The sequence below is a fragment of the Heteronotia binoei genome, chromosome 3, assembly GCF_032191835.1.
Source record: "Heteronotia binoei isolate CCM8104 ecotype False Entrance Well chromosome 3, APGP_CSIRO_Hbin_v1, whole genome shotgun sequence".
Lineage (NCBI taxonomy): Eukaryota > Metazoa > Chordata > Lepidosauria > Squamata > Gekkonidae > Heteronotia > Heteronotia binoei.
Window position 1 is genome coordinate 159,070,682 of NC_083225.1, and position 18,589 is coordinate 159,089,270.

The 18,589-nt window shown below is 41.5% G+C and overlaps 1 protein-coding gene across 1 annotated transcript in view; it reads right to left on the minus strand.

The window, feature by feature from the left end:
* The window catches only part of B3GLCT (beta 3-glucosyltransferase), an 86,374-nt gene that overhangs the window by 38,939 nt on the left and 28,846 nt on the right, over positions 1 to 18,589 (minus strand). The window contains exons 5-7 of the mRNA XM_060234718.1: positions 4,597 to 4,673; positions 2,389 to 2,500; positions 24 to 160 (exon numbers count right to left, since the gene is read on the minus strand). Of these exons, the coding sequence (XP_060090701.1) occupies positions 24 to 160; positions 2,389 to 2,500; positions 4,597 to 4,673 (326 nt within the window). The remainder of the gene's footprint in view (positions 1 to 23; positions 161 to 2,388; positions 2,501 to 4,596; positions 4,674 to 18,589) is intronic.

An 18,589-nucleotide genomic window follows, 5' to 3' on the forward strand; every position in this document is an offset into this window, starting at 1 on the left:
ACCCTGCAAAGCTGAATTCTTACTTATTTACAAGTGGCATACTGAGCACCCAGCCAGCAGCAAAATCTGGAAATTTAAAACTGGTAGGATTTTCAGCAAAAGCATAATGGTGAATAATTGTAGATTCTTCATCGTGTAATGCTTTGCCTAGAAAAAGTTCCTGTGAGAGAAGAAAAGCACAGCTGAATATATTTACAATTTTAACAATGCCAGAGCATCTAACAACATATCCCAGATGTACATTTTTTCAAAGAAATATCACTGACCATTTTATTTATTTACAAAATTTATACCCCAAAAATTTATATTCCAACTTTCTGCATAAGGTGGTAGTGGTGGGGAGTATTTAGGGAATACCAGGTGAGACAAAAAAGTCTTCATGTGTTGTTAGAAGTTAGTGATAGAATGGGACAGTTGAATATTCCTAGTGATAGGCTTCCATAATTTGGCACTATGATCCAGAAAGGCCATCTCTCAGGCTGCCATCCATCTAACTTATGAAAGCAATGTAGGGTCGCCAGCCTCCAGGTGGGGCCTGGAGATCTCCTGCTTTTACAACTTATCTCCAGCTGGCAGAGATCAGCTTCCCTAGAGAAAATGGCTGTCTTGAAGGGTGGACTCCATGGCACTGTACCATGCTGAGGCCCCTCCCCAAGCCCCACCCTCTCCTGGCTTCACCCCCAAAGTCTCCAGGTATGTTCCAACACAGACCTGGCAACCCTAGAAAGCATCCGTAAAATAAGCTGGTCCCAAACCATAAAGGACATTGAAAGACAACAGTGTCTCAGATTGTGCGTGGAAGTAAATTGTAAGCCAACATAGAAGGACTGAGACTGGAATGAAATGGTCTCTATGACCCACCCTAGTCAACATCCTGGACGCAACATTATGTACCAACTGACATTTCTGACCACTTTTTAAGGGTAGCTCCATGTAGAGCAAACTAGGAATCTAACCTAGATGTAACCAGGGCATGCATCAAACATGTACCACTGTATACTATTTGCCTAGAAAAGGACACCACTGGCTAAATAGGCCAAAATGGATTGCCACCTGCTTTTCCAATTGTAAGCCTGTGTCTCCCTAGCTATGTACCTACGCCTTTGGAAAGTACAACCCCATGCAGAATAGAAAACACCTCAAATCCTGTGTTGGTCCCTCTACTCACCAGTAAATATTTCATTAAAAACACTTGCCTATGAGTGGTCAAGTCTTAAAAATTTATTTTGCATTTGTCAAGAGTGAAGTGGTGAACAGAAAAGTTAGTCTATGGCTTGATACATCTACACAATTATTTCTCTTTGGCAGAACATCACACACTCACACACACAAACGGTCTATTAAGCAACTGTGGGTAAAGAAGTATGATCTAGTTTGGTGCTTTCCATATAAATGACATGAATATTAATACAAATAAGAATACCAGCTCTGAGTTGGGAAATACCTGCAGATTTTGATGTTGGAGCCTAAAAAGGGTGGTGTTTGAGGAGGGGAGGGACTTCAGAGGTATATAATGCCATAGAACTCACCTTCCAAAGCAGTCATTTTATTATTTATTTAGTTAGTTCCATTTGTATCCCGCCCTCCCTGCCAAAGTGGGCTCAGGGCGGCTTACATATTACTGCATATGCATGGGTATAACATATAATAAATAGGATAAAAACTATAAAACAATTTACCAACCATAAGACATAAACATTTTCTCCAGGTGAACTGATTGCTGTCAACTGGAGATCAGTTTGTAATAGTGACAGATCTCCAGCCACCACATGGAGATTGGCAATCCTAACTTTCATGGCCAAAGGTGATCAAAATATCAATAGCAATTAATGAATAAATACACATAAAAGGCAGCAAAAGAACTGCATGTTACATCTAACCAATAAATACACTAATTCACAGAAATAAGCAAGCATGTTACTAGAAGGAAGCTTAATTTTTCGTGGAGTTATAACACCACCAATAAGCATTAAAAGGAAATTTATAACACATTGTAATGGTCAAAACCAACTTTTGTTCAAGGTTAAAGACTAGTAGAGTAATATCAAGCAGAGTTATATCCTTCTACAGAAGTTAACAGACTTAGAAGAGTAACTCTTAAGATTTCACGTTAAGGTTTCAACATGTAAGGGGGAGAGGATGGGAATAAAACCAGAAGAACAAAAGGAACCAAATCAACCTGGGAAACAAAAGCTGATTTAGATTATTCAAGATAAAGGAATAAACCTCCTCCCCCATGCTGTTTCCTCAATCAATTTAGTGCTTTTAAGTGAAAAAACCCCCCAAAATCTGGGGAAATCTAAAGATGGATTTCTGAATCTCAGTTTGTGCAGTTGTGTTCCCACAAAAATATACTTCAAGCATTAATGACCAATGAATATTTTTCACCTTAGATTTGTCGTATCTTCTAAGTACTTCCATCAGCCTTACAATATTTATTCTTGTATCTTCTTCACAGAAAAAAAACCATGAGGTATTTCTGCTGTATGAAGCAGAGAAGCTGATGGAAGAAAGACTTGGATTCATCATTTGGGATAAAATTAAGTATTTCAGATGCAAAAACAAATACTTTTTTAAATATACCAATTGAAAACCTTAATTATATAACCAGAAGAAACATGAACATTATAATGCTTCTTGCTGTGTGGCCAAGCAGTCATCAGACTCTCACAAGGTGTGGCCAAGTAGGTTATTAGCCCAAGTACAGAAAGAGTTTACTCCCTTGATCACAAATGAAAAACAAATGTGGCAGCCTGGCTGAGTGACCAGGAGACCCTCCATGACAAGAACATAAGAGAAGCCATGTTGGATCAGGCCAATGGCCCATCCAGTCCAACACTCTGTGTCACACAGTGCCCCCCCCCCAAAAGGAGGTTCACAAGTGGGGATAGAAGCCCTTCCACTTTGCCCCCCCCACCCCGCAAGCCCCAAGAATACAGAGCAACACTGCCCCAGACAGTTCCAATAATATGCTGTGGCTAATAGCCACTGATTGACTTCTGCTCCATATTTTTATTCAAACCCGTCTTGAAGCTGGCTATGCTTGTAGCCACCACCATGTCCTGTGGCAGTGAATTCCACATGTTAATCACCCTTTGAGTGAAGAAGTACTTCCTTTTATCCGTTCTAACCCTACTGCTCAGCAATTTCATTGAATGCCCACGAGTTCTTGTATTGTGAGAAAGGGAGAAAAGTACTTCTTTCTCTACTTTCTCCATTCCATGCATAATCTTGTAAACCTCTATTATGTCACCCTGCAGTCGACGTTTCTCCAAGCTAAAGAGCCCCAAGCGTTTTAACCTTTCTTCATGGGGAAAGTGTTCCAAACCTTTAATCATTCTAGTTGCCCTTTTCTGGACTTTTTCCAATGCTACAATATTCTTTTTGAGGTGCGGTGACCAGAATTGTACACAATATTCCAAATGAGATCGCACCATCGATTTATACAGGGGCATTATGATACTGGCTGATTTGTTATCAATTCCCTTCCTAATAATTCCCAGCATGGCATTGGCCTTTTTTATTGCAATCGCACACTGTCTTGACATTTTCAGTGAGTTATCTACAATGACCCCATGATCTCTCTCTTGGTCAGTCTCTGCCAGTTCACACCCCCATCAACTTGTATTTGTAGCTGGGATTTTTGGCCCCAATGTGCATTACTTTGCACTTGGCCACAATGAACCTCATCTGCCATGATGACGCCCACTCATCCAGCCTCAACAGATCCCTTTGGAGTGCCTCAATCCTCTCTGGTTCTTACCACCCTGAACAATTTAGTGTCATCTGCAAACTGAGCCACTTCACTGCTTACTCTCAACTCCAAATCATTTATGAACAAGTTAAAGAGTATGGGACTCAGTACTGAGTCCTGCGGCACCCCACTGCAAAGGTTGCCCATTTATACTCACTCTCTGTTTCCTATTAATTAGCCAGTTTTTGATCCACAAGAGGACTTGTCCTTTTACTCCATGACAAGGTATCACTGCTAACAAATGTACTTTGCAGTGAAGGCCAATTTTTTGTTATATGAACTGCTCCTAATTATCAGTTTGTCTTTTATAAGAAAACACTATTACTTTGTCTTTTGTAAGGTATATCTTTCATGCAATGTCTTTTTCTAATTCTTTGTAGGATACAATCTTAAAACAATCAATGGACTCAAAGACATCGTAACAGCAGTCACAGAATCATATCACAGTACATACAATTCTAAAGGAAAACATCTTTAGAAGAAAAGTGTACAAATCCAGCAAGGTCTTAATTATGTTTAGAACAGACTCCCTTAATAGAATGGACAGATATATCTCAAAGGGACCAAGGGCATGCAGCCAATAAAAATTCTCTCTATTCTTCTTCAAAAAAGTATCTAGTTCTTAGGTAAAATTCTGTGAGCTGAGAGACAGGACATACATGGATGAGACATATGGACAGAAGTAGAAAACTTGGGCTCATACGAAAAAGAATGATGGGAGATAAGCTACTCCTTTTTGCTATATTTTCATTACTTTTGTAATTGATACTAGTTCACTAAAGCACATCCACTTAACTGGCCAAAAGTGTTACTCCACAACAATAACAGAGTTGCACACTTACTCATGCATTAGAGGCAGAATGGTCCATGCAGCTTCATGCCTATCCAGCAGGTGAATAAGCAAAACTGTAGGGATTTCCTTTAAGGAAAAAAAAAACATTTCTATAATCCACATATTTACATAAGAATGCTTTCTTTTTAAATGATGGGTAATTTCGGTTTCAGCTTTTGTTACCCTCTGTTTCTGAAAAACTTTCCCAAGATGATGATGATATTGGATTTATATCCCACCCTCCACTCCAAATTTCAGAATCTCAGAGTAGCGCACAATCTCCTTTATCTCCCTCCCCCACAACAGACATCCTGTATCTATCAACTGAATGAACCTCTTCATAAATAATCAGAAGGTTTTATTAACAATTCTCTTCCTGTGAGAACTATTGATGGTTAAATGCTCTACTCTCAATGCCCTGAAAGAAATATGCACTTAACACTAGAAATTTATTTTCAAGTAAGGGTAGTTTTTTAATAACTCATTTTGCTTTATTCCACATTGACTGATATTGACAGAGTACACTCAAAATCCAGATAGTATATAAATTGCAGTGCTGAGAAACAAGCATATATCAGTTGCTGTTCCTAAACAACCATTTGTACAATTTAGTATCACAGCAGTCTCAGTTAAATTAACATGTACTTCAGATATTCTCAAGAGTAACACAGTTGAACGAAAACAAGCAATTTGCAATAAAACAGTACCTGGAGTAGAGTTAAAACAATCCTGGACACCTCTCCACGAATATAAGTTCAATTTAAACTCATTTCTTCCATTCACTACTGTAAAATCAGCAGGCTTATGATTTTCGTTTACAAATGCAAGGTGATTCTATGCAATCTGACCTATAAGGGCAATCTAATGAAATCTCATCAGGTGTGTCACAGTTGTTTTCTCCAATATATCAAGAAGCTGAACAAGACCAAGCTGATCCATATCATCTGCAAAGGCACTTTCCAAGCATATTGCTTCCAACTGACTCTCCAAAGAGCCTGGATCTATAGTTCATTGGAGGATTTCTGTGCTGCACTGTGGAGACTAAATATAGGCCCACAGTGTGAATATGTTGGCTTACAGTCTGGTTCCATAACACGTAAATAAGTGAAAGTACATCTATTTGCTGGTATGCAAGTTTTGTCTCACATAAGAGTCTGTCTAGTAAGTCTATATGAACTAAAGGTAAAGGTAGTCCCCCTGTGCAAGCACCAGTCGTTTTCGACTCTGGGGTGATGTTGCTTTCGCAACATTTTCACTGCAGACTTTTTTACGGGGTGGTTTGCCATTGCCTTCCCGAGTCATCTACACTTTCCCCCCAGCAAGCTGAGTACTCATTTTACCAACCTCGGAAGGATGGAAGGCTGAGTCAACCATGAGGCGACTACCTGAACCAGCTTCCGCTGGGATCAAACTCAGGTCGTGAGCAGAGGGCTCCGACCGCAGTACTGCATCTTTACCACTCTGTGCCACAGGGCTCTTTGGCCCATATGAACTAGGCTTGGCTGTACTATATCAACAGCAATAAATGTCTTTTGGCTGCTGTTTAAATACTGTCACAGCAGTAATGCAGAAAATGTGCAAAATGTGCTTTTATTCAAGTGGTTCTTTCAGCAGCTTCTTCTGACAGACATCAAAGCCAAAAGGGTACAAAAAGAAGGTGAAACCAAATGTACAACAGCAGCAATGACAGAAAAGCTTTTGTCATATAAAAAAGTATTGAGTTGTGAACAGTCCAAGTCTTTTCACTTCTTTCCGATGGACAAAAGGTACCTTTAAGTATATCATGAATGACAACTGGGAAATCATTTTTCGAATACTCAGAAAATATCGGTGGGAAACAGAACTAAAATATCTGGACTATCCACAATTGTAATTTTCTATGAGACTTTGTTGATTAAAAGGCCCATGCTGAGTCTATTTATGGAATGCATTAAAATCAAATACTGTCCCAAACTTTCCTGTTATAGCCCAAATCATTCTTGATGGATGAAAAACTACTTATAAACATTAGAAGAAGCATGTGCAATCACTGTTTAAAAACTTCACTGGAGTCTTGAAATTGCAGCAAAATCATTTTGCATTGAGACACTGGCTCTTAAATTCTGGTCTGGAACCCAGAACACAGTAGCAGCTCTCTCAGAGGTGGGTTGAATGGCCAGGAGAAAGGAAGAACAGGGCAAGCTGGGAAGCTCAGCAGCAAATTTGGATTTGTCTCTGCTTACTGTGCAAAATAGCCATGAAACATAGCTTTTAACTTTACAGCACTACTGGTTATTAAACACTAAGCATTAAAAATAAAACACAAATTAGTTTAATGTTTATTGGTATGAGATTGCTGAAGATGGACAAGTGGGCCTTGAAAAGATCAGCAAATTTAGAAGTAAATCTCATTTCAAATTTTGAGAGAACAAAACATCACAAAAATACAATAGTGTCAAAAATGGCAATCCCAAGCTTCCTGCAACCCTCCATAACCTAGTTTGATTCACCTATGTCCTAATGTCATTATGATATGAAATTCACTTATTCATTCCATTTAATTGACAGTTAGAAAAAAGAGAACATATATCATAATGATGTCAGAACTCAGGATAGGTTGAACTAAACATGGAAATGCTATTAGTGATAACTTCAAACTACATTTAAAAAAAAATACTTATCTGTAAGTATGCATAGTGACCACCATCCCTACTTAAGAAAATTCTTACATGAATGAACTTTACCAGCTTTAAGGTCAGAGGCACAATCTATAGATCAGGACAGCTGTGGCTGCTGTTTTTTATTTTGTTTTTCAAATTTAGCAACTTACACAGCACACTATTACAAAGTATATTTTATCTAATTCTACTGCACCACCAGAAAGCCTGCCTGCCCTGCTGGATGCTGTGTCCACCTGGGCATTGGACTTCCCCAGGCTATTAGTTCTGGGGGATTTCAACATCCATGTTGATGACGCAGCATCTCAGCAGGCACAGGACCTGATGTTGTCCATGGACCTGATGTTGTCCATGGAGACACTAGGACTCAGCCAATTTGTATTCCGCGCATCAGGCCGGCCACACGCTGGATTTGATCTTTGGGGCAGGTTTATTACCAGATCTGGTGGTGGCAGAGCCAGTTCCATGATCAGATCATTATGCCCTGAAAGCCCAGTTAGACCTGAAACTTCCCTCCCATTTAGGCAGTGAGCAGATTTATGCTTGTCCACGGAGCCAAATGGACCCAAAGCAGTTTCAGGAGGCCCTGCGGGATCCGATGCCCCCTGGCGGGTAATTGAATGAGTTAGTGGAGGACTGGTACTCCTGGTTCTCCACTGCCATCGATGACATCGCTCCCCGGTGCCCTCTTCGTTGTCACACCAAAGCTACCCCGTGGTATACCATGGAGCTGCTGAGGATGAAACAGCAACTTAGACGGCTAGAGCGAGTGTGGTGACATGCTCGTGATGAAGAGTCAATAACCTCTTATAGAGCATTTTTAAAGGTCTATGAAGGGTCTATGAAGTCTGCTAAGAAAGAGTTCTATGCAGCCTCCAGAGTCTGCGAAATCACGCCCAGCCCAACTTTTTAGAGTAATTCAGTCATTAACAGTCTTGCCATCAGGCAATCAAAATGGTAGAGAATTGGATACTGGCTCTGAGGCTTTTGCAACATATTTCGCAGATAAAATCCTGACTCTCCTCCAGGACCTACCCACCACGATTGATACAGTACGCGAGCTGGAAGCCCCTTGGCCGTCTTCTGGTCCTATATTGGACTGCTTCAGTGGGGTCTTAATGGAGGATGAGGACAGGATCCTGGCTGCAGTGAAGCCTACCATTTGCCCCCTGGATCTCTGACCATCCTGGCTGGTGAAAGCCAGTCAGGATGGTATCAGGGATTCTCTGGGTGATATTGTCAACTTGTCCCTTTCAACGGGGACCTTCCCAGAGAAATTGAAGGAGGCAGTGGTGTGTCCACTTTTGAAAAAACCATCATCAGACCCTGGGGTCTTGGCCAACTACTGCCCAGTTTCGAATTTACCGTTTCTGGGTAAGGTAGTTGAAAAAGTGGTGGCGGAGCAGTTACAGGTTTTCCTGGATGAGACATCTGCCTTGGATCCATTCGAGTCCAGCTTTCGCCCGGGCCATGGGATGGAGACTGTCTTAGTCACTCTCACAGATGACGGCATCTGGATCAAGGTGGGTCAGCGCTGCTTATACTTTGTAATCTGTCAGCAGCATTTGACACGGTTGATTACGACCTTATGACCCACTGCCTTACCATCTCTGCAGTTCGGAGGGTGGCCTTACAATGGTTTTTCTCCTTTCTCTGGGGACGGGGACAAAGGGTGGTGCTTGGCGAGCAGACTTCCTTGCAGCATCCACTTATATGTGAAGAGTCACATTCTCTCGCCAATATTATTCTCTCCCCCTGCCAACTTTTGGCGGTGTACCGCTGAGGCCAGCGGACAGGGTCAGAAGCCTGGGGGGTGCTACTGGAGCCGTCCCTAAAGATGGAGGCCCAGATAGCGGCCACTGCCAAGTCCGCGTTTTTTCATCTTAGACGGGCAAGGCAGTTGGCCCCCTTCCTGGACCCCGACGACCTAGCAACAGTGATCCACGCTACGGTCACCTCGAGGTTGGATTACTGCAATGCCCTCTACATGGGGCTGCCCCTGTGCCGGACCCGGAAACTGCAGCTGGTGCAGAATGCCGCGGCCCGGCTGTTATTGGGCCTCCCAAGATGGGGGCACATTCGGCCGGGTCTTTGGGCTCTGCACTGGCTCCCAATAACATACCGGGTCCGGTACAAGGTGCTGGTTATTACCTTTAAAGCCCTATATTGCCTGGGACCTGCCTACCTGAGGGACCGTCTCTCCCCACACGTTCCCCAGAGAATACTGAGGTCTGGGACCCAAAATCTTCTCAACATCCCCGGGCCCAAGGAAGTGCGTCTCAAGACAACGAGAGACAGGGCCTTCTCTACAACGGCCCCTATGTGGTGGAACCAGCTACCGGAAGAGGTGAGGGCCCTGCGGGATCTTACCCAGTTCCGCAGGGCCTGTAAGACGACCCTCTTCCGGTTAGCCTACCCCTGACTGGATAAATGTAGCTTTCTAGATTTCTGTGATAACTCTATAGTTAATACTAATTTTAAGGTTTTAGGTTTTTAAATGCTTGATTTTAAATGTAACTAATTTATTCCGATTTTATTGTTTTGTTGTCTGTTGTAAGTCGCCCTGAGCCACTCGTGGGAAGGGCGGGATATAAATCCCGGAATAAATAAAATAAATAAATAAACATCTATATGCGCCCCCTTGCCCAGATTGCCTGAGGTTTTGGGCTGGGTTGCCATCAGTATGCTGATGACACCCAGCTCTATCTATTGATGAGTGGCCGGCCAGTCGCCGCCCCTGACCAGTTGTCTGAGGCATTGGGAGCCATGGCTGGGTGGTTACAACAGAGCAGGCTGAAGCTGAATCCAGCTAAGATGGAGGTCCTGTACATGAGTTGGGGTGGGGTGGGTATGGGCATTTGGACGGTGCCATGTTGGTGCCAACACAAAAGGTGAGGCGCTTGGATGCCTCCCTTTCCATGGAGGCCAAGATCACGATGGTTGCCAGGTCTGCCTTTTGTTATCTTCGGCAGATCAAGCAGCTATCACCATATCTATCCCCCCAGGACCTGGCTACAGTGATCTATGCAATGGTCACTTCCAGACTAGACTACTGTAACTCACTCTACGCTGGCTTACCCTTGAGACTGATCCGGAAACTGCAGCGGGTGCAGAATGCAGCGGCTTGCCTGCTGACTGCACCACTATTATGGGTGGGCATTCGGCCGGCGCTCCGCAGTCTGCACTGGCTGCCCATTGAGTACTGGATCCGCTTCCTGCTAACATTTAAAGCCTTTCGCGGCCTGGGACCAACATACCTGCAGGACCGTCTCTTTTCATATATGCCCAGGAGGTCATTATGTTCGGCCTCCCAACATCTGTTGGCTGTCCCTGGCCCAAGAGACGCCCGCCTTGCCTCAACTAGGGCCAGGGCTTTTTCAGTCCTGGCCCCAACCTGGTGGAATCAGCTCCCTATTGAGATCCGGGCCCTACCTGGCTTAGCCTTCCATAGGGCCTGTAAAACGGAGCTGTTCCACCAGGCTTTTAGCTGAGGCTGTGGGCATCTATTCTTGATCTGGTTGGCTTCCCTGGCCAGCACCGTCATCTGTGCTAGGAAATGGAATAAAAACTGCCATCCCTATGAGATATCATGATGTGAGATGGCTAGGCTGGGCAATATGTGATGTCATGGTAATCTTAGTGCTGTTGAGTTGTCTATTTTAAAATGTTTTTATTGTATTTTATTGTTTTATTATATGTTGTACTCCGCCTTCAGCCCTACGGGGAATGGGCAGAATAGAAATTTACTAAAATAAAATAAAATAAATACATCATTCTCTAAATTCACACACTAGGACCAGGTAGAGTAGGAAATGCTTGTACAAAATTCCAAAGAATAAAAAAAGTTTTAAAATTTTAAAATGTTACATGGTGGAGAAAATTGAAGGAGCGCTCATTCCTGGGTGAAATGAGTAGTGACCTACTTCAGCCACCCCTCTTCCTCAAGAGCAGCACTACAAGCAAGTAGGAGCATGAGCTGGCTGGCCTGGGGAGTGAGAGGATGAGACATGATTCCCACCCCATGAGTTTTATGGTTTCCTCACATGTTGTAACCTGATATTTTTAAATTCCTGTAAAATCATAGCTGTTGTGAGTTACACTTATACTTTGCTGTTCCCTTCCAGTCCCCTTATAACAATATACTGTCTCACACACGCAAAAGTATATTAAAATATAAAATCTTTTTTGCAAAGATTACCAGGCATGCCCTGTTAAGAGGACTACTGTGGACCCGAGGTATCTTCTTTTTAAAAGTCTGGCTGAACAGGTACCATGAGCAACAAAGCTTTTCTGTTAATTGTCATTTTAGCTGCTTGTTTTTATGGCCTGCATAATGCCTGAGTGCTGTTTTATTATTACAATGCTGGAATTGCTATGTTGCTGTTTATACAGTTTTAATCCCCCTTATGCTGGTGTAATTACTGATTTATTTCTGATGGACATTATGATCTTATTGTTAAATTGTTCTTATTTTCTTAGCTGCCTTGAACATCTCTAGAGAAGCAGCCTATAAATCTCACAAACAAATCAATCTTCATCCTATGATAATAAAATAAGCATTTATGCAGTGCTTTCAGTGCCCAAATACTTTAATACACATAACAGTAATCCATGAGGGAGACCAATATTATCATCCCCATGCTGTAAACAAGGCAGTGATGTAAGAAAGAGTTTGTAGCTAAGAGAAGATTTGAGATCCAGTATGGGACAGTGGTTAAAATGTCAGATTAGGGTCTGGAACACACAGGTTTCAATCCCTGTGGAAGTTTGCTGGATGATTTTGGGCCAGTCACACAGCCTAATTTACCTTGCAGGGTTGTTGTGAGATTAAAACAGGAGCAGAGAATGACATAAGCTACTTTGGATTCTTTTAGAGAGAAGGGTGGGGTATAAATGAACTAAATAAACATGTGACATCTCCAATCATAGCTCATTCCTCTAAGTCACCATGGACCAGCTTTACACACACATAAAATCACTTTCTGCAAATTAATGATTTTCCTTTTTATTTCAAAAAATCAAATGGAAGGCTTAATATTAGACAGACTGACATAGTTATTTTTTGATAACCAGTGAGATGGGAGGGTGGGAATTAATTCACAGGCTCTCTGTGGATAGCTCCAGACAAAAGAAATTAAAGGTTTAAATTTTTTTAAAAAAAACCCTTCAGTTTTTCAGGCTGACAATACATTTCATCAAAGTCAAAGAACAAAAACCACAGCCAGTCTCCGTCAGCTGTATGTGGTTTTTAATGGGTGCATGAATTCTATATACTGAGATGAAGGGAAAAGAAAGTTTCATGAATGTATCTTTCAACAGTTTTTAAACTGGGGTATTTCTTCCACATTTCATTAGCAATCCTATCAATCATGTATACTTTTGTTTCCTCTAATAAAAACATTAACTGTTTCCATCATCAGTGGAGAATTTCATTAGGATCAATGGAGGAAAAAATATCTATTTATAGCTAAGAGGGCATGCAAGCTTAGCTCCACGTCAAACATTTCCCTTCAAGTAGAGAAGCAAGTGTTTCTTCTCTCAGCAGTCTTTTAAGTGAAAAAAAATGGGAAACTACATGAGAGAAAGCTTCAACAAACGCTTTGATTTTCTTTGAAAAGAATTGATGGAATCCTGGTCGCATTTGTATGCTCATTTACATACTCAGCATCAGAAATTTCCCTTTCTATTTTGCCATTATGATAGCTAGGATATTTTCTGCAACATTATCTGATTGTTTTTGTATTTCAAGGCATTTCCTGGGAGAATATTTTTTGCTATCTGCAATGAAGCTGGCATATTTATGTATTCATTATCCTTCTTTCTCAGTCTTCCTAAAAGTGCAAAGTGACTTGCATGTGGTTCTTGGATATATTCACATTTTACAAAGGAGGCTGGTGTAGGCTTATCAGTGGAAGACTGACTGCAACACTGCTTTTTCACACAGCAGCCTCATTCCTGGAGTCCACATCAGTGGAGAAGCCCTTGATAAAAGTTGAGTGTGTCAACCAGGTAGCCATTTTACAGATGTCTTCTAGCAAAAGCCTGGACAAGAAAGCTGTTGATGAAGCTTGAGCCCTTGTGCTTTCAATGTAATGGGGCAAGCATCTTGGACTTCTGGTATACTAATTTGACAGTGCCTACTTTGCTCTTACCTTTGCCCTTTGGGCTATATTAGGATGCTACTTTGCCCTTATTAGGACCTTTGAGCAGATTAATAGATTCCTATTCCTCCTAAACTCTTTTTTTGCATTTTAAATTCTATGCTGGCTAGGATTTCCGAGACCCTTGCTGCCAGTGGATGAGTTCTGGGCATCAGGGCCAGCTCCAGGAGCTGGTGAGAGCGATGGGGGTGTGGGTTTTGCCACTCCCCAGAGATTCCGGGGGCTCTGTGGGACCAAGGTTCGCTCCTGACCCTGGATACTCAAGTAAACTCCACAACACACAGGCTCAGGAATGATACTTAGGAATGGCCCCTTTCACCAGGAGAAAAGGAACTTCCTGTAACAGGAAGTTAGAGGTATTCAAGGGAACCCCAGGGGGAGGTTGAAGCAGACAAATAATCAAATTCCAAAAAATAGTCTATGTTTATTGTTGATAACATCCAAGAATTGCTGGTAACTTGTGACCATGCTGTATAAAATTTGGACAACCTGTCCAGAAGAATTTTGTCCTGTACTAGTCAGCACATTGTGGTCCTTCTAGAATGTGCTCCCTGGGGGATTGGGAAGGGTGCTTTCCTCTTTGTCTGCCCTGCTTCCTGTGTCTGCTGGCTGAAGGCTGCCCTGTATGTCTGCTGCGGGGGCTGAGAGACTTGGTACCTACAATCCAAGTAATGGTAAAGCTGGAAACATAAGAACCAAAGATGGATTTTATGTCAGTTATCTATATTGCATTACCTCAGAAAGTTCAACCCGATTTCATCTGACCCTTCCCCTCTATGTTAAATAAAATATTTTTGAACTTTAAAGTCTTGAGTACCATTTGTTTATGTTAAATTGGGCTCTTGATGCTTTCCTAAGGTTCCTGGCTGAGCAAACAACCAAAATTTGGTGTAGTGGTTAAGTGCGCGGACTCTTATCTGGCAGAACCAGGTCTGAATCCCCACTCCTTCACTTGCACCTGCTGGGATGGCCTTGGGTCAGCCATAGCTTTCATAAGAGTTGTCCTTGAAAGGACAGCTGCTGTAGGAGCTCTCTTAGCCCCACCTACCTTACAGGGTGTCTGTTGTGTATGTGTGGAGGGGGGGAAGGTAAAGGAGATTGTGACCGCTCTGAGACCCTGCAATTCAGAGTGAAGGGCAGAATATAAATCCAATATCATCATCATCAAAATATTATCCTGCGGCAGGTGAGACAGCCAGAATTCTTCAAGAAAGAAGAAAGCAGTCAGCTAGGGCAGCTCAGTACCAAAGAGGAGAGAAAAACAGAGGGAAAATCTTGCCTCTGAGAAGGTAAGTGGACAGGGGCATCATATCCGCCAAAGGTTGTTTGGAAACCACCAACATCAATAGTTTTGTATAAGGCCTATAAGATCATACTTTTTCTATAGGGAATTTTCCCCACTAGATTTGAAGCTAAAATTATATTGCAAACAGTAAAAAGAAAATTTAGCAGGAGATTAATGTGGTATTACTTTTATTTGAAAGCTCTGAGTTTAAGAATGTGTATTTATATGGCTTTAATTATCTTATGTGGTTTATGAGCATGACAGTACACTTCCTTTGGTTATACAGGAAACAAAGTATATAGTGGATTTTTAATGCCTTCTTTCCATTCTCTGGGCCTTTTGAGAATTTTCACATCAATGATCCAAAAACTAATCTCTTCTTCTGCAAGATACCAGTGAAGCAAAAAGGAGACAGACCGCTCTCTTTCTTCTGCTTATTCTGTATGTGGGCCAGGATTTTAAAAGCACTGAATATATTCTTTCATGTCCAATTGAACTTCAAGGTCTGAATTTGGACTAGACACTTTCACAGGTGCTAGGATTTTTTTTTCTGTCTCTCTCTCCCATGGCAGTCTGTAGTTCCCCTCAAATCCTGTTCTTGGGGACCCCCATAGAACAGGACTGGGGAGACATTTTGGGGTGCCATAGGAGGGGGGATTTGAAAAATCACACTGATTGCCAAAACGTTAGTCTGCCAAAATGTCAGTCTGGATCCAACTCACATCTGCCAAAATATTAGTCTGGATCCAACTCTAAATGTGTTCCTCCTCTTTCCAATGCCACCTTGATCCCCCATGCCACAAGGCAAGCAACTTTAGAAAATCAGGTAAGTTTTATTCATGCCTGTTTTTTAAGATGAATGATAGCCTGACAATTTTAGATTTTTAGCATCATGTCATTATTGCCATTTCATCATGGCATTGCTATATTTAATAGTGCAGACAGAATTCCATTAGAATACAGTTCTGGCAATGGACTCTATATTCAAAAACAGCAGAAACAAAAAACATATTTAGTCCTTCAAATTATAATCTGAATTTAAATGAACACTTGAACAGCATAATTGCAGGCATGCTGCCAAATTGTCTACACAGCTTGCAGCAAATACCAAGTAATAAGTAGAATTTATAGCAATCTAATCATTTTATACTCCTAGTTGCTTGGCTTTAATCCAATGATAGATTGAGCATTCTGAAGGGATAAGAGAGTGAGCATCCCCAAGAGAATAAGCCCAAACCCCAAAGTCAAAATGTGTTTTCATAAACCTGGGACATCTAGCACACATAGAATTTTTAGGCAATTTTACTAACTTGATCATTTAGAAGTTTTTCCAGAGTATAGAAATAAAAAGTACTTTATTTAGATTTCACATAAATGCGTTCATGATAGCCTTTTGTATCTAGTGTAGTTTGAAATTAATTTCCTTTTGAGAACATTATCAGCCAGATTAGAGTCCAGCACCACATTTAGTGACCAACGAGACTTTCAAGATATAAGCTTTTGGGAATCAAAGCTCCCGTTGTCAGATCATCATCATCATCCAGTTTCTTGAAATGCATGATGAACGATGGATGATGTAACAAGAGTAGACACACAACACAAGTGCATTTATTATTAGGGATGGGCACAGACCTAAACCCAAGTCAAAGTCCAGGCTGGACTTTGCCTGGCTTATAAGACCATAAGAGAACATAAGAGAAGCCATGTTAGATCAGGCCAGAGGCCCATCCAGTCCAACACTCTGTGTCACACAGTGTCCAAAATAACCCAGGTGATATCAGAAGGTCGACCAGTGGGGTCAGGACATGAATTCCTCCCACTGTTGCCCCCCCCCAAGCACCAAGAATACAAAGCATCACTGCCCCAGACAGAGTTCCATATATACCTTTGCTCCATATATTTATCCAATCCCCTTTTGAAGCTGCCTGTGTATGCAGCTGCCACCACCTCCTGTGGCAATGAATTCCATGTGTTAATCACCCTTTGGGTGAAGAATTACTTTCTTTTATCTGTTCTAACACAACTGCTCAGCAATTTCATTGCGTGTCCATGAGTTCTTGTATTGTGAGAAAGGGGACTTCTTTCTCTAACTTCTCTATTCCATGCATACTCTTGTAAACCTCTATGTCACCCCTCAGTTGACATTTCTCTAAGCTAAAGAGCCCCAAGTGCTTTAACCTTTCTTCATAGGGAAAATGTTTCAATCCTTTAATCATTCTAGTTGCCCTTTTCTGGACTTTTTCTAGTGCAATACTATCTTTTTTGAGGTGTGGTAATTAGAATTGTACACAGTATTCCAAATGAGGCCACACCATCTATTTATACAGAAGCATTATGATATTGGCTGATTTGTTTTCAATTCCCTTCCTAATAATTCCCATCATAGCACTGGCCTTTTTTTATTGTAGTAGCACACTGTCTTGACATTTTCAGTGAGTTATCTGCCACAACTTCTCTCTCTCTTGGTCAAGATCTCTCTCTTGGTCAGTGAACACCAAACTGAGGACTGGGAAAAAGCAAAGAAACTGTGCACCAATAATAAAAATGAATAATATCAAGATGTATTCAAAAGAAGATGACAACGACATTGGATTTATATTCCACTCTCCACCCTTAATCAGAGTCTCAGAGTGGCTCACAATCTTCTTTATCTTCCTTCCCCCCGCCCCCAACAAACACCATGTGAGGTGGGTGCGGCTGAGAGAGCTTTCCCAGAAGCTGCCCTTTCAAGGACAGCTCTGAGATAGCTATGGCTGACCCAAGGCCATTCCAGCAGCTGCAGGTGGAGGAGTGGGGAATCAAACCCGGTTCTCCCAGATAAGAGTCCACGCACTTAACCACTACACCAAACAATTCATATATAATTAATAGCAAATTCCATACATACATACATAACCCTCACACACATGCCATACATACAGAAGCACCACGAGCAATAAAGTCACTGTGTATTCTCAAACGGTGGCTCTTCTGGGTTCCAAAATATAGATATCAATCTTGATCTTTACTTGTGCTGATGAAGCTTCCATTTAGAAGACCTGTCACAAAGTCCACTCAAACAAAATTATCTCCAGTATTCTCTGTATTTGACTGTAACTTCTTCGGAACAAATCGTGCTTCTGTATGTATGGTATATGTGTGAGGGTTATGTATTTATGTATGGAATTTAATATTATATATGAATTGTTTTGAATATATCTTCATACTATTCATTTTGATTACTGGTGCACAGTTTTCTTTGCTTTATCCTCATCTGGAAGTGACGTGTGTCATCCGATGGCCTTGCATCCTTGCATCACTTCTTGGTAACAGGCAGGGTTTTTGCTTGGGGTTTTGGTTCAAGGTTCTGGGCCACCCAGTTTGTGAGCCCGGACTTTCCTGATCTCTACACATGCTACCTTACAACATTTAGAGATTACGGAGATGTTCTAAGTGAGGTCCCTGCCTGCATATGTTTTATTATAGCAACTGGACTTGAGAAAGATCTCACTTCAAAACAAGTTCCTGTCTTCTGATGATTTATTACTTTTGACTAAGAGGACCTTCTGTTCCCTTGAACATCTGATGGGAGGACTACAGATTTATTGTGGATTTTTGTACTTTCACAGATGTTTTGATGTTTATTAAGTGGATTTTTTTCTTTGAATCGATTGCTTTAAGAGGACCTTTTGATTATTTTGCCTTAATTTACCTGTGCTTCAAATAATCACTCTACACAATATATATTTAGCAATTAGTTATAATTTATTGCTGTTTGTCCTGGTCAGTCATATTTTTGTTTTCCATTGCTGTGTTTTTCGATCCTACTGGTTTCCAGAGCAATGGCATTTCTCCCAATCAATCCTTGCAAGGGAGGAGCACAAAGTGCTTCCAGCCAATCACCTTTGGAGACAAGCCGCA